The sequence below is a fragment of the Hemiscyllium ocellatum genome, chromosome 16 (genome assembly GCF_020745735.1).
Source record: "Hemiscyllium ocellatum isolate sHemOce1 chromosome 16, sHemOce1.pat.X.cur, whole genome shotgun sequence".
Taxonomy (NCBI): Eukaryota; Metazoa; Chordata; class Chondrichthyes; order Orectolobiformes; family Hemiscylliidae; genus Hemiscyllium; species Hemiscyllium ocellatum.
In genome coordinates, this window is record NC_083416.1 from 63887775 (window position 1) to 63902897 (window position 15123).

At 41.8% G+C, this 15123-nt stretch overlaps 1 protein-coding gene across 2 annotated transcripts in view; it reads right to left on the minus strand.

Annotated features, from left to right (window-relative positions):
• Positions 1-15123, minus strand: part of tenm2a (teneurin transmembrane protein 2a) — a 797630-nt gene that overhangs the window by 176197 nt on the left and 606310 nt on the right. Inside the window, exon 6 of one of the 2 annotated variants that reach the window (XM_060836884.1) lies at positions 536-667. In XM_060836884.1, coding sequence (XP_060692867.1) covers positions 536-667 — 132 coding nt within the window. The remainder of the gene's footprint in view (positions 1-535; positions 668-15123) is intronic. The other variant, XM_060836885.1, reaches the window with a different exon arrangement.

A 15123-nucleotide genomic window follows, 5' to 3' on the forward strand; every position in this document is an offset into this window, starting at 1 on the left:
CCGAATTCCCTGCACTCTCTTCATCCTTCATTTCATGGCTGATTGCCGTATCCACACGGAGCACCCGAGGTGCCCCTATTTTCATGACTATTTTAATTTCTGAATCAAAGTAGAAGGAAAGTAATGATGGACCAGCTTCTCTCTGCTTCACCAGATGTTTTGGAACTGACTTGATGGTGCAGTCATCTACCAAACCCCACAATCTGCTCATAAAATTATATGACAGCATCTGCACCATGTATTCCTGTTTTTAGTTGTCAAACCGAAGAAAGGGTTGGGGCAATGAGCAAGAACACAAATCAACAAGAGGCTACCAAATAAAATTGTCCCTGAGTACTTGACAGCAGTCGGTTTTCACAAGGACTTATTGCAAATGCTTTCATTACAGCAGGTAAGTTGGTCAGTGGCCTGATGGAAGATGGGGAGGGGATATGTTATTATTTTACTGAAGAGAAATAAAGACTTTTATATTCACTGTGCCAAAAGCTGCATGGATGAATTAAAGCATTGCACAGTTTTATTGCATATAACACACTAAAGATGGTATTACCTCTGCCACCAGATGGTGCTATTGTTACATCACTCGGGCCTCCTGTTCTGACTCCATTTTTAAACATCTGTCCTTCAGCCGGTTGAAGCTGCCAGTTCAGACCAAGGAGGTGCATTGCTTAAGTAGGGTAGGGAGGGAAAAATATTAAAAGTGTTCATTAATATTTAGGTGGTGTTTAGAATATATAATCTAATATAGAATGACCATGCTATTTCATATTTCTATTTGAACTGCTGATATCAGTCAATAAACTTGCTCTGAACCATCTTTCTACCCTTGCTTATTGTACCACTGTGCTATTTATTGCTTATGAGGGTTTGGCTTTAGTTTTCATAACATTTCATTCTGGAGCTAAGATGGAGACTTTCTCTGGGCCAAGGGTGATTTGAAGTTTACGCCATCGAAAACATCACTCCCCACAAAATATTTATTTCTTCATCAGAAGAAGTGAAAGCCTTAGGTTTTCGATTATGCTTAATAGGCTGATCAGAATTCTGAAACAGAACCCTGTAAGCTTCAGATATGGGAGTCAGACTGAGGTACAATGCACATCCTTGATCTTAATCGTTCCACCACTGGCAGCTCTGCCTTTTATTTTCCTAGGTCCCAAGCTCTGGACTTCCATTCGTAAGCCTTCTCTTGCTTTAAGGTATTCCTTAGAACACATCTCTTTGACTTAATGTCTCCTTGTGTAGCTCAGTGTCAAATTTGGTACAATGACGGTCCTGTGATTTTTATTGCATTAAAAATTCTATGTAAACACAAGTTGTTTTCATTGTTGCAGTGGGAGAAGCAGAAGTCTGTCCATTACATAATATGAAGCCTACAGGAGGTGCTGTTTGAGGGGCTGCAACTTTGCTTGAGGAGTAAAGCAATCACTTCCAGCAGGCATTCAAGTGATGACCTCAATTAGATTCAAACGCCGGTGCCCAGCATCATCAATATCACTGTCACATTATTTTTAATGTTGTACCACAGATTGGCATCTTGGTGCCAGTCTTGTTCAGGAAATCCCATGCAAAGGAGTCAAAAGGTTTGGAAAAGGGCCATTGATGGGTTTTTTTTGGTTTAAGAAAAGATCCTCTTCGTCCCAATTTAAAACATGGGGCTACCCCTTACCGAGACTTCATTCCTTCCTCACCCAATGGACCATAAATTAGTTTCGAGTTGTAACCTCTCGTTGTGCCAATCTGACCACATCTTGGTCTGCACTGACCATATTGTCACACACTTTCTCACTTTTTCTCCTAATACACCTATAACTATGTGATGACGTTGTCTACGTAATCACCGCAGAATTCATACACATAGTTTCTGGTGGTTGGATGTTAGAGAGGCCTTACAGTGGCATCCTGCATGCATGCACACTTCAGAGGAAAGATGGCCTCGCCACCATATTTGTGAGGGTTTTATCACCTGTGAAGTCAGTGCCAGCCATACACAGAGCAGCAAGGTTAGAATGACAATTAACCTGTTCACCAGAGTCATGAGCCGTGTCATCAGCCAATAGCCATTGGTGACCAGTTGCCCAGCAGTTCTGATGCAACCGGCCATCGAAATCACTCTGACTGCTGCCAGGATAGTGGGCATTGATGTGCATGAACATCACAGATTGATTTATCACCATGCTGCCATTTTGGAGGTTCATCCAGATAATACTGTTCCTTATTCACATGCCCTTGAGCAGATGTTCAGCAGCAGGAAAGGACCCCACAAGTGCTACTTTAAAGGAATCTCAGCTAATTTCATGTTGGCTGGTGGTTACTACAATAGTTTGAAGTTTGGAGCTTTCTAGATTTACAGCTAGTGGCTAAAGCCCACAGGAATTGGGATAACAGGTACTGAAGGGCTTGATTCTCACTTCAAGGCTGGGAATTTGCAGGATGATATTGGTCACGTCCACTGGTCAGAAAGTCTGGGGCAATCATGCCTCAAGCAGTTCTGGGAACCCTGACTGGATTTTATGTGCACCAGGCAATGAACTACTGTCATCAGGGCTCCCTTCACTTTAACGAACAATTTTCCACCTTAAGTGTTACCAGCTAGTTGTAGGGATAGGAACTCTTCAGTCCCAATAGCACCACTGATGGTGATGGTTAGTGCTGAGACTGCATCCAGTCAAGAAAGCTGCCCTGAAAACAATGTGAGTGGAGTTTTGTGTATATGTGTGTGTGTGTGTGAGGGGGGGGGGGGGGGGGGGGGGGGGAGGAGAAGGTGGTTGTGGTGGTGGTGAAGGAGGAGACCAATAGTCAAGGTTTACTCAGGTCTAGATTTATTCACTCCAAGCTCTACAATCCACCAGTGTCAATAAGTATATCTTATTGTGGGCAAGTAAATATCTAATGAGCAACCCCCCACCCCCGCCCTCCCCCACCCCCAACTAAACTGGGCAGTCTCTCAGTAGGCTCTCCCAATGTTGGTAAAGTGCGAGTAGCATGGACAGGCAACAGGAATGTTAACCTCCTGTCCTTCCCACCCAACAATTTGGTTTCCCTGCCTCTTCACATATTCCTTGAGGCACTGCAAAATTCCAGATGAAGGCTTCTGCACAAATCAGTTGCTGTCAGTCATGGGTGCAGATATAATACTGCCCTTGGAATAACTGTGTGATCTTGAGGATGAACAGAATTGAAACAGAACAGGGCAAACTTCCAGAAGAAAGAAAAGGCAGAGGGTGAGAGGAGTAGGAATACATATCAGCCACTGTTATTGTGCAAGTAAGACACCTACCTGACCATCCATGAGAAAAAATGTACTCTGAGATCTGACAGCTGCCACATCAAGTGGTACCTCAGACCAGGGTAAACATGACCTTGGTTAGAGGCTGCAGAGGTGGCTGTGGATGTGAACATCTATATGCTTGACTTCGTCCAGGCTGGAGCTAGAGATATTTTCATCACCTCACCTTGTTATTTGTGTCTACTGTTGCACTGGAACATTACCTGTTTAAAGAGAATGTTTTCATTCTCCCTCACCAGTGGATGCCAGGTGCTGTGAGCATGTGGCTCTGTGAAGATTATAGGTCTCCTTTATGGATGCGACATGTTAATTCATGGATGCACCTTAACTGACAGGATCGTAATTCCTCAATGCACAGATGATGTTCAACCATAGACAGCAAATCATGCACATCAATGCCCGCCATCCTGGCAGCAGTCAGGACATCTTCAATCGCCAGCTGCATCTGAATCACCAAATCAAGCCAAAAATGGGTGCCTAGTCACCAATGGCTACTGGCTGATGATATGATTCTGGTGAGCAACTCATGTACAGCATGTAGACAATGAAAGGTAGGCTTCCACTGGAGGAGACCTGCAGTATTTGACAGAGGGGGTGTCAATGCTAGTGGAGGTCTGCTATATGTCAGCATCCTGTTGGCACAATCATCCATGAACTTGATGGCAAAGCTGAGAAGTAGGAAGCGAGTGAAATGGAGGAAGATGAGAAAAGGAAAAGGACATTTCAAGAGGTCCCTTTCTGGCCAGACGATCTCTGAAGAACTCGGCTGAATGTGATACCAGTGCACGTAACCCCAATTCTCTATTCACGTATAGTATTACAACTCTGACACTGACCATCACAAGTGTCCAGTTGCAAAGAACAGAAATGACCACAAGTTAAACATTCCAAACCAAATTGTGTGCATTTCCTTCACACCTTCTTTTGTGTTTTGTTGCCAGTCCTAGTGCTTGGGTTAGGCATAATGGAGAAAGTACAATCGAGAACCAAGAGGAATATGGAAGGTTTAGAATGGAGGTGAAAAAGCCAATAAGAGAAGCAAAAAATGAATTAAACAACTAGACCAGCAGCTAACCTAAAGCAGAATTGTAGAGTCTTCTGCAGAGATATAAATAGGAAAACAGTGGTTAATGGAAGAGAAGGGCTGATTGGAGACCAAAAAGGGATTTACACATGGAGAAAGGGTATGGCCATGATGCTCAATGAATACTTTGAATCTGTCTTTACAAAAGAAGAGAAGATGATTCAGGTCATGGTGAGAGGGGAGAGAACACTGCTTTTGAAGGTTTAAAACTTAATAAGGAGTAACTGTACAATGGCGAACAGAGTTCCACTGACCTTCAGTGGGAGAGGCTACAGAATGCCTTGCCGGATAACCAAGACAATCTCTGGCCCAAGATGTTCCGGTGTTTTGAACTGCTTTACATCGGCATACACGTTGGCAGTCTGGGCTGGCAGAGTGGCAGCAGTGTCATTTCTGAGAAAGGCCAGCAGGTTCATGCTCCACAGAGCCTCGAACCATTCTTTCCCCGGGGCAGAATCAGTTGCAGAATGACTTCCAGCATCTGCTTCAGTCATAATGCACCTCCCCTTTCAGAGGCTGTTGGAAGTGCCAGCTGGCTTTAACGGGTGCTAATCTCTCACAGTTTTGGTGCTTTACTGAGGCTCAGCAGTGTGGTCATTTGTGTTAACTAGCACATGGCACAAAGTTGGCATGTGTTGTGCAACCTCTGTCAGAAGCAACATCCCACAGCCTCATCCCTACACCTGCTATTAAATTTAGCTCCAAGTGTCTCTCCTTTTGGTCTGATACACATGTGATACAAGCCCATTTTTTTCACCATGTTTCCCTTCGCCCTCTATTGCCCTCAAAGATAGTAAAAAGAACATGATCATAAATTGAGGTTTTACAGAAATGGATCCAGGTAACAGACAGTCAGGACACTCATGTCCTTTAATCTGTAAGGAAGCATTGAAAATAGGTTCTGGGATAGAGCCATGGCTCTGCAGTGTGATAACCAATCCAGAATTACAACTGTAATTACTTACAAAGAACAAAGAACATTTACAGCCCAGGAACAGGCCCTTTGGCCCTCCAAGCCTGAGCTGATCCAAATGTACTTGCACAATATATATCCGGCCTTGCTCCAACACTCAGACGTGATTCTCCTCAGCTTACTAAATTAAACTTAAAAAAAAATGAAATGTCATAATAACAATTTTCTCACAAACCAACTGCTTAACATGGATCAGAGACACTGATCTTGAACTCTACATGAGTCAGACCTCATAACGTTCGGGTAATTAAAAGGCAAAATTAGTTAAATCTAGAAGTGACAACTGCAAGTACAATTTTGGGACCTCTGTATTTACACCTTTCTATTCACAGCACCCAAAGGAAATAATTAACCGGCATCTTCAGAATCATGATGCTCTTTTGCACTCGTTTTGAAGAAGTGCATATTTCAATGGGTAAAATAACCAAACACCCTGCTTAAAAATGATTAGTTAGCTCTACTCATGAAAAGTTAATTTGGGAGAAGAGGACGTTTGAGCAGTAATGAATTCCTCTGAGTAAAAGGCTGGATAGTCCATCATTTAGTAATCGCTGTGTCAGAAATGAGGTAATAATTGAAAACACTATGGGTGAATAATTGTGCCATTTCACAATGTAAATTTTACCTTATGACAGACTGGAAGCTTTTCACTTCCTGGGTTTTTTTTTGCTCCAATAACTTCAGGCATTCATTCGCAAGAAAATTGTCAAATGCAGCAGCATCACTCTCACTGCAGGCTGAACAACAACCTCCTATTTGGGTTTCTCTGATCATTCCAGCAAGGAACCCTTGTCTAGATGGAACCAGCAACAATCCTTTGCTGAAAGTTGATCCAAGAAGGGTCAGAGTTAAAATCCTTGCTCCAAGCTTGGATTCCTAGCCAGTTCAAAAGTAAGAGGGGATGGGTGGCAAGACCAATAGTTATCTCTTCACCAGGCAAATCCCAGTTGCCAACCAGTCTGACCCTGATAGTAAGTGTATAACATCCAGTGTACTGTAATGCCACCTGAAGTCCCTTGTTAAATGTTAGACTCTAATCCAGAAACATTTCACTTAAAATGCTCAGCTAGAGGGTGGGTTCACCCTGATCAGGACTTGCTTCTATTTTCCATTCAAGGATGGACAAAGTCACACATGTTCAAATCCATTCTCCCTATTAAAGTTATAAAATTCAAATGTTGCAGTGTCACACATCAACTATATAATCTTTTAAAGTGCAGTAGATCTCTAATCATTTTGGAGTTAAATTTTACCAACTTAGGGAAACCATTGTGGCAATATGAATGCATGAAAAGACCAAAATAGTTTGTGATGTCTCCGTGTTGCTGCACTGTGTTATGTGTTTCTTACACCTATTAATACTAAGCTGGTTTTAGAATTCATGGTTGATTGCTGGCTCTCATTTCTTTTTGTGTCTGTCTCATAGTTCTTACCATCAATGCGAGGAAGATGGAATAACATTATTTTCCAAAGGCCTTTTGGCCAACTTGTCTTCGTGGTGGGAGTGAGGGAGAAAATCCATAAGTACACAGTGTAGTTATTAGGACAACAGGGTGTGGCATGGGAGGATCAGATGTTTGGGGTTGGCAAAACAACATCAGGCCAATGAATATTTCAGAACTCTGGAGCAGGGTGGAATGAGAATTAAAGCGTTACTCTTAGTATAAATGCTGAATTTGTGTGAAAACAGCAGATCAAAAGGAACTACAGTCTGTGTCTATAAGGCTAAATACAGCCTGTCCTTCCTTACCATTCTCTGTATATAGTACTGTTCAATAAAATCCATTGCTGTTCACTTACAGGAGTGTATATCAACATTACCGCATGGGGGAGTCAGGGATGGAGGCAGTCGGGGGTGGGGTGGTGTAGTAGGGGAGAGAGTGGGAAAAGGATCAGAAACTTGGAAAAGAATGATTTGAATTAATGATGTCCGCAGTCACTAAACAGTTGGATTGTGTTTGTCCAAGTATGGGATGGCAAACGCGAGGAGACACAATTTTAAAGTGAGGGGAGATAGGTATAAGACAGATGTCAGAGATAGTTTCTTTACTCAGAGAGGTAGGAAGAGTATGGAATGTTTTGCCTGCAGTGGTAGTAGATTTGCCAAGTTTAAGCGCATTTAAGTCGTCATTGGACAGGCATATAGAATAGTGTAGGTGAAATGGGTTTCAGATTAGTATGACAGGGCGGTGCAACATCGAGGGCCGAAGGGCCTGTACTGTGCTGCAATGTTCTATGTTCTATGTTACTGTTCACGGAAACAGGAGTATTTCTCAAGCCTATTCTGCCATTTAATGAGGCCATTGTTGATTTGTAGTCTCACTCCATTTTCCATTTAGAAGCACAAAAGCCATAACGACTGGAACTATTTTAAAGGGAGCCACATCAAAAACTTAATTTGAACAAAAGGATCGTAAGGAAAATTTGAATTTGAGAATGATAAAAGCACAATGATTCTCACCTTAGCAAGTTAGTTTTTAGTACTAGATCAACTCCCAGTCTGAAGGGTATTTATCAAGTAAAATCACATTTAAACTTCTTCAACACTTTTGGAAAAATGCAGACTACGTTATTGAAACAAATAAAAGTCTTGAGGGAAATTAGGTAGGGCGGATGCTGAACGGATGTTGTTTCTTAAGGAAAAGACTAGAATCAGGGGACACAGTTTAAAAATAATGTATTTTCCATTTGAGACAGAGATGAGGAGGATTGTTTTCTTTTTGAAAGTTGAGAGCGTTTGGAACGCTCTTCCCTAAAGAGAATGTGGTCATTGAGGCAAGAATAGTAGATTCTTGACTAACAAAAGAGTCAAGAGTATCGGTGGTAGGAGCAATGTGGTCACAATCTGAGCAGACATCATCTTTTGAATGGGAGAGAATATCTTGAGAGGCCAAATCACCAGCACCTGCTTCTAATGTAAATGTTTGTAAAGTATGTAATATTGCTGAAAGGAGAAACGCCATGGAGACTGCGACAGCTAAAATTTTTCTGAGGCCTTTAAAGACAAGCTTGGGAATGGAAAAGTTGGCAAATGGTATGGAATGATGCTGGGTGATATGCCCAACATCCTCTTTCTGCCATGCAACAGCAGGTGTGGTGGCAGAATGGCCACCCACCTAGAGCCCTCATCTGCCACTGTAGTGGTAAATATTGGACTCACCCCACTTCTGCCCACATTTTGCCAGCAGCTGGGTGGATCGCCAAGCAAAACCTTGGTGTCCAGTCATCAGGCTCCCTGGGTGAGAAGAGAAAGCAAGTGGGACCACCTTCTTTAGCACTCTTTGGTCCATGGTAAAACGTGGCCCCAAGCCCCATCACACACCAATGAAGGGTTGTGTGTTTGATCTTGGTTTAACTTGCTGAGTGTGCGGCTGACAAGTTAATTAGCTGAAAATGTGTTGCTGGTTAAAGTGCAGCAGGTCAGGCAGTATCCAAGGAACAGGAAATTCGACGTTTCGGGCAAAAGCCCTTCATCAGGAATGAGCCTCATTCCTGATGAAGGGCTTTTGCCCGAAACGTCGAATTTCCTGTTCCTTGGATGCTGCCTGACCTGCTGCGCTTTAACCAGCAATACATTTTCAGCTCTGATCTCCAGCATCTGCAGACCTCACTTTTTACTGACAAGTTAATTATCAAGGATAGGCATGTCAAAATGGAGGGATATGTTTCTGATACCAAGGTTGCTCAGATTTATTTCTGCTTGCAACAGAATTTCAACTGAAAATGACTGTCCTCGAAATTGCAATGATCGAATATTAGATTAGATTCCTTATAGTGTGGAAACAGGACCTTCAGCCCAACCAGTCCATACTGACCCTCCGAACAGTAACCCACCCAGACCCATTTCCCTCTGACGAATGCACATAAAACTAGGGGCAATTTAGGATAGCTAAATCACCTGATGTGCACATCTTTGGACTGTGGAAGGAACATGCAGTATTGTTTTTCTTGTAACCAAGATGAGCTGAAATTTTGCAACCACCTTGTAATTGTTGAAATTCCATTTTTATTTGCTATTGTCTCTCCGCCGAGTGACAAAAATATTGAAAGCTGTTAGTTCGCTACAATGGCAGTTCAAGTAGTGGCTTCATATACCAATCTCATTTGTTTGTCATTTGAACCCAGAGATTGAATAAATATCTGTGATTTTCAGTTGCCAACTTGTTTTCATTATATTTAGCTATGAATCTTTGTGCTCAACTATTTCCTTCATTCCTTTCCCTTTAAGTGAGGAAGAGAAATAAAAATGTGGTAAAGGGCTCATTGAATGCCCAAAAGTGAAGACTGAATGGTTTACCATTTTGAACTCAGTCTTATAAATCCTAGATGCCTGATGGATGTTCAAGCCTTAAATCCTATATAATACACAATTGTCACTTGGTAGTGCAGAACCACTATGGTTTTTGATATTCTTGTGGTTCTGTCCTGATGAGTGTAAGGCAAAAAACTTTGATAGCATGTGTCTGAGCAATAATAAGTGATGCTGGAGATTGTAATGGTCAGGCTTGTTCTGATTATTATTATTTGGTTTCTCCAGTGATGGTGGGCAATGAAAAGCTGGAACTACTGTGTTTGTTCATGAAGCGATTTGAGATATTGGCCATTGGCTTTAGTTTCACTGCATGATGTAGAGAATAGCGTGTCACCTATATCACATGCAGGATATAGAGAGTAATAAGAGTGTATTACTTGCATGTAATTGATTTAAAAGGTCCATATGGTATGGCAAAAATTGTAACTTCATAACAAGCTTCACTCACATTGGATTATCATTGGCAAGTCTCTGTCAGATACTGGAGTTTTGAAATTTTGTGTCAGCTTTTGCCAATTCCTTAGTATTGCTTCTTTTGATGCTTTTTCAGTGTTTCTCTTTTGTGATAAGGTAGATTTATGGGCGCTCAGAATGTTAGCTTGTAGCTCAAACTAGAACAGGATCTTGCAGAATATCGTGGTTGTTCATGGCTGAATGCTATATGCAGTCACCATCCAGTTAAAGTTGATGAGGTTACATTCTTTTGATTACTCTACTTATGTTGTAATTTCCTTTAAATATCATGAACATTGATGGAAAGAATGACAAATTAAGAAAACAAAACATAAACAAATTACTCACAGGTAGTTGCTGTTATTTGTTATTAGAGAACTTAGTTTGTATCCAGTTTAATGTCTAATTGCTCATACAGTTTCATCATAAGAGGTTCCCAAGAGCTTTTAATGCAAGAAAGTCAATGATCCCAAGGAAGCATAAACAGCGTATACTGGTCTCCAGGCTTACCTTTCACTCCCAGCATCAAACATGCTACCTAGCAACCAACAATTGAATATTTTGTCTCCTTGTTGTACTGGCTATCCTCCCTGCTGTATGATAACTGACATGCAGATCTCTTTTTCTTTTGTTTTGAAATTACAGACCTCTTTTCAACTGTCATTTTCTTGGGTGGAATCTTGTGATGAAAGTGTTGTTACTGCACCGTTGTTTTATGGTATTTATCAAAGCAATTACAGTCTGCCTACCACCAGCTGTGCCCTTCAAAAATAAAGTCAAAAAATGGAAGCCTGATGTAATCCCACATGTAATGGAAAAACTCAATTGTATTTCAAAAGCACCACTCTTCATTCCCAAGCTTCAGACTTTGCTTTTCTTGCTCACTATAGAAGACAAGGTCTTGTTCACTTTAACAATTATACTCTTTCATTAGAACTAATGCATAACACAATCAAGGGATATTAAAAGCTTCACCAGTTACCAGAGAAAAGGTATTCAGAAAAAGGGAACACTTGAGCAAAAAGCATGTCTTGAATTGTTTGCGTTTCAAAGTAGTAAAATTTATACAATCTTTATTCCTGCCTCTTATTCCTTTGCCTTTTTTAGGGTCTCCTTTTCTCTGCATGTCTCACTCTATCTTTCCCCATGGGCAAGATATTGGACAAGCAAGCTGAGCCGAGGCCTCTATTTCTTAACTAGCTTCTAGGAGGTAATGAGATTGGTACAGGCCAGCTCACCCTCTGTTCTTCTATTTCCCTCTCTGGGAATTTGCTTTTCCATCTCTCTAACAAAGGAACCAGGGGCGACCTGAAGAAACTTTTTTTTATTTCAACACACAGCAAATTATGATGAACTAGAAAGGCAGCAAAAGTAGATTCAATCATAACATTCAACAGAAAACTGGATAAATACTTGAAGGGAAAAATAAGAGGAAAGGAGCAAGGGAATGAGAATATTGTAGAATAGCTCCTCTAAAGAACCAGTATAAATATGATAGGCTACAGATTATCCTTCTGTTTTGGATAATTCTATCAGGGCTTCAAGGATTTTTCTGCAAGTTACTAAGCTATCCATAAGTATACAGTTGATAAAGCCTGCACTAAACAATAAATTCATGGAATCCCTACAGTATGGAAGGAGGCCATTCAGCCCACACCGACCCTTCAAAGAGCATCTCTCCCAGATTCACCCACCTACACTATTCCTGTAACCCTGCATTTCCCATGGCTAATTGGCCTAACCTGTACATCTCTGGACACTAAAGGCAATTTAGCATGGCCAATCCTCCGAATCTGCACATCGTTGGACTGCAGGAGCAAACTGGTACTGCCCCTCACAGATACAGGAAGAATGTGCAAACACCACACAGACAGTTGCCCGATGGCGGACTGAAACCTGGGTTGCTGGCACTATGAGGCAGCAATGCTAACCACTGAACCACCGTGTCACCATTCAATAATTACTTCACAGAATGGTATATATTTCTATGATGATTTTTAAAAAAAATATATTTCAAGGACCCAGCATTGTGGAAAGTGAGAAGTAATGTTTTACAATGTAGCAGAGAAAAACACTGTCTGATGGTAATGGTGGGATATTTCAATACTGCATATTAATGAAACACTTCAAATAACAACATTAATATCAGATCCAAACTATATCAAATAGAGACAAAAGTGGGTACTGCATATACTGGAGATTAGAGTCAAGATTAAAGTAGTGCTGGAAAAGCACAGCAGGCCAGGCAGCATCCGAGGAACAGGAAAATGACATTTCGAGCAAAAGCCCTTCATCAGGAATGAGCTTTGAGCCTGTCACATCGGTGCTGGATCTCTGCAACAGCAACTCACTTGGTCCTATATCCCCAACGTTTCCCTGTCGCTCTGCATTTTGTTTCTCTCCTGACAATTATGATATACAAGATGCTCACCGTATACTGTGTATAAGTTTTTTTTCCTCTCATGCCACTGATGCTTCCTTTGCCAGGAACCTCAAATTGGTGCCCTTTGGTTCTTGATTCTTCCTTGATCAGGAACAGTTTCTCCCCACCTACTGTGTCTAGGTTCCTCATGATTTTGAACACCTTCATGAAATCGACCCTCAACCTTTTCCTCTCGAAGGACAGCCCAGGCTTTTCCAAATGATCTTCATAACCGAAGTTCCTCAACCCTAGAGCCATGCTTGTAAACCTTTCCTGCACCTCCTTTATTGCCTTTGCATACTTCCCAGGGTATTAGAGCTTGGGACTGCTGGTTGGACTCAGTTCCTGCAACAACTTGAGTACAGCTTGCTCTGTAAATTCCACTGTACTGCTGGCTGAGCAGCATCTACATAATGCAGTGGACCTGAGTATTTGGCGTATGCATGAGGACTGATTCTTAAAAGAAGAATCATTCATGGTATATAAGCTGGGGCAGCATTTATTACTTACTCCTAATTGCCCTGGTAAAGATGATGGCAAGTGACCTTCTTAAACCAAGCAGTCCACATCATGTAGGTACATCTACTGTTCTATTAGGAAAGGAGTTGAAGGATTCTAGCCCAGTGACATGATTTTCCAGAGCTTTATTTACACCTTTAACTGCAAGAAAAATTGCATTCTGGTGACTTTTCCTGGTGGATATGTTATTCTACAATGGAAACACCGAACTGGTCCAGAATTCCGTGATCATTTCTAATTAGCTCTCCACAGTACCACCTACATATTATGATAAGAAAGTATTTGTTTAAAAAAATAATAAAACACAAACAGGCAGGAGCAATTAACTTAATTTCTTTTGTAATTTCTTATGAGATTTGTTAATGATCTACAATTTTTTCTGTTTATCTAAGTACCTTATTACTTCCCTATGCCAAATGGTAATAAAATTAACTGGGTGGGAACTAATTGGACCCCAGCCTCCTTCACAACAGTGCTAAGCACAGAAAAAAAAATCAGGGGAAATAGAGAGAAATGACATTCTGTGGAAAACTGTGCCAAATCATTAACGTAATTTCCCCAGCCTGACACACTAATGGCAAATATTTTAAATACTGACAGCTAATTAATCCCTTTATAATAACCAGGATCTTCGAAATGTTGGGGATGCCGATTGTTCTCTGTCCAGCAGTAAACACTAAATGCCTTTTGCTCTTCCATTCAGGTTGCACTCATCTACTGGTTAATACAGTGATTTCATCCCAACTTCAAAACATTCTTGGGATGGTTTCACCTCCATGTGTTGAGCGCGCTTTGTATGAAGACATACCCAACAATAGGATGATTTACTTTTCCACCTGTCTGGATGTCCTACTGCTGGAGCTGAAAGTAGAAGGCAACTGAGCTGGTGTATTGTCAGTGTTGCCAGGCCAACTACATTAACCACCACCCCAACTGGAGGAGCAGCAGCTCAGCACGCTCAGCAGCTCCGCTGCTAGAGGTGGGCATTGTTGAGACTGCAGCACCAGGTGGACATGGTTGTCAGATGAGGCACCCGCCAACTGAAAGAAGAACACCTCATTTTCTGCCTCAGGACACTCCAGCCACATGGCATCAACATCAACTTCACCAGTTACCAAATCTCCCCTCTCCCCACTTTATCCCAGATTCAAACCTCCAACTCAGCAGTACCCTCATGACCTGACCTACCTGTCTATCTTGCCTCCCACCTATCCGCTCCCACCGACGTATCACAATTCCCTCCTACCTGCATTCACAAATCACCATCCCACCCACCTTCCCGCCCCAATTATCTCTCGGTCCGCTTCTCCCTCCACAATCCTGAAATGTTGACTCCCCTGCTCCTCGGATGCTGCCTGATCTGCTGTGCTTTTCCAATGCCACCCTTTTCGATCCTGACTCTCCAGCATTTGCAGTCCTCACTTTCTCCTAGATAAGGCACATTGTAAAATAAAGCAATGCTCATTGCTGCCACCATGATGTACGATTAATCCTCACCAGTGCTCATCACGTTGTGTGAGCTAGCTGGACTCCCAGCCACCATAGATTTACTGTCACCATCTTTCTTTCATGTTGGGAGCTATGGGGTCAGCTTTGTCGAGTGTGGTGGAGAAATAATTACACTAAGTATTTTAAACAGAATAAGTTCTTGTCCTAAACAAGATGGGCTTTATTGCATCACTGCAATTAGGCACAAGCTACATTTGTATGATGAGCATTGTTACTAAGAGTATGAGGAGACCTAGATAGTAGGTCTATTGTCTTTGAGCTCCAGAGCTGTTCTCCTCACTTGTCCTTATGAGATAGCTGACTGGGGCACTCTCAGAGATTTGATGTAAACAAGTAAGCAAGGAGAACTTCGCAGTTCAGTAGCTGGGGTTCAATAGTGACGTTATTGTTCAAGGGACACATATGTCACTGAAGAGTCCTTCTCTGAGCCATGAAGCATGCAAAAAGGATGGTGCACTGTTCCATAACTCTCTGAGAGGAGTGTCAGAATTAATTTGTGGTTTCTCCACATGACAGCAGGCACTCCCAACAAAGGAGCATTGCTTGTACAGACTAAAGTGGC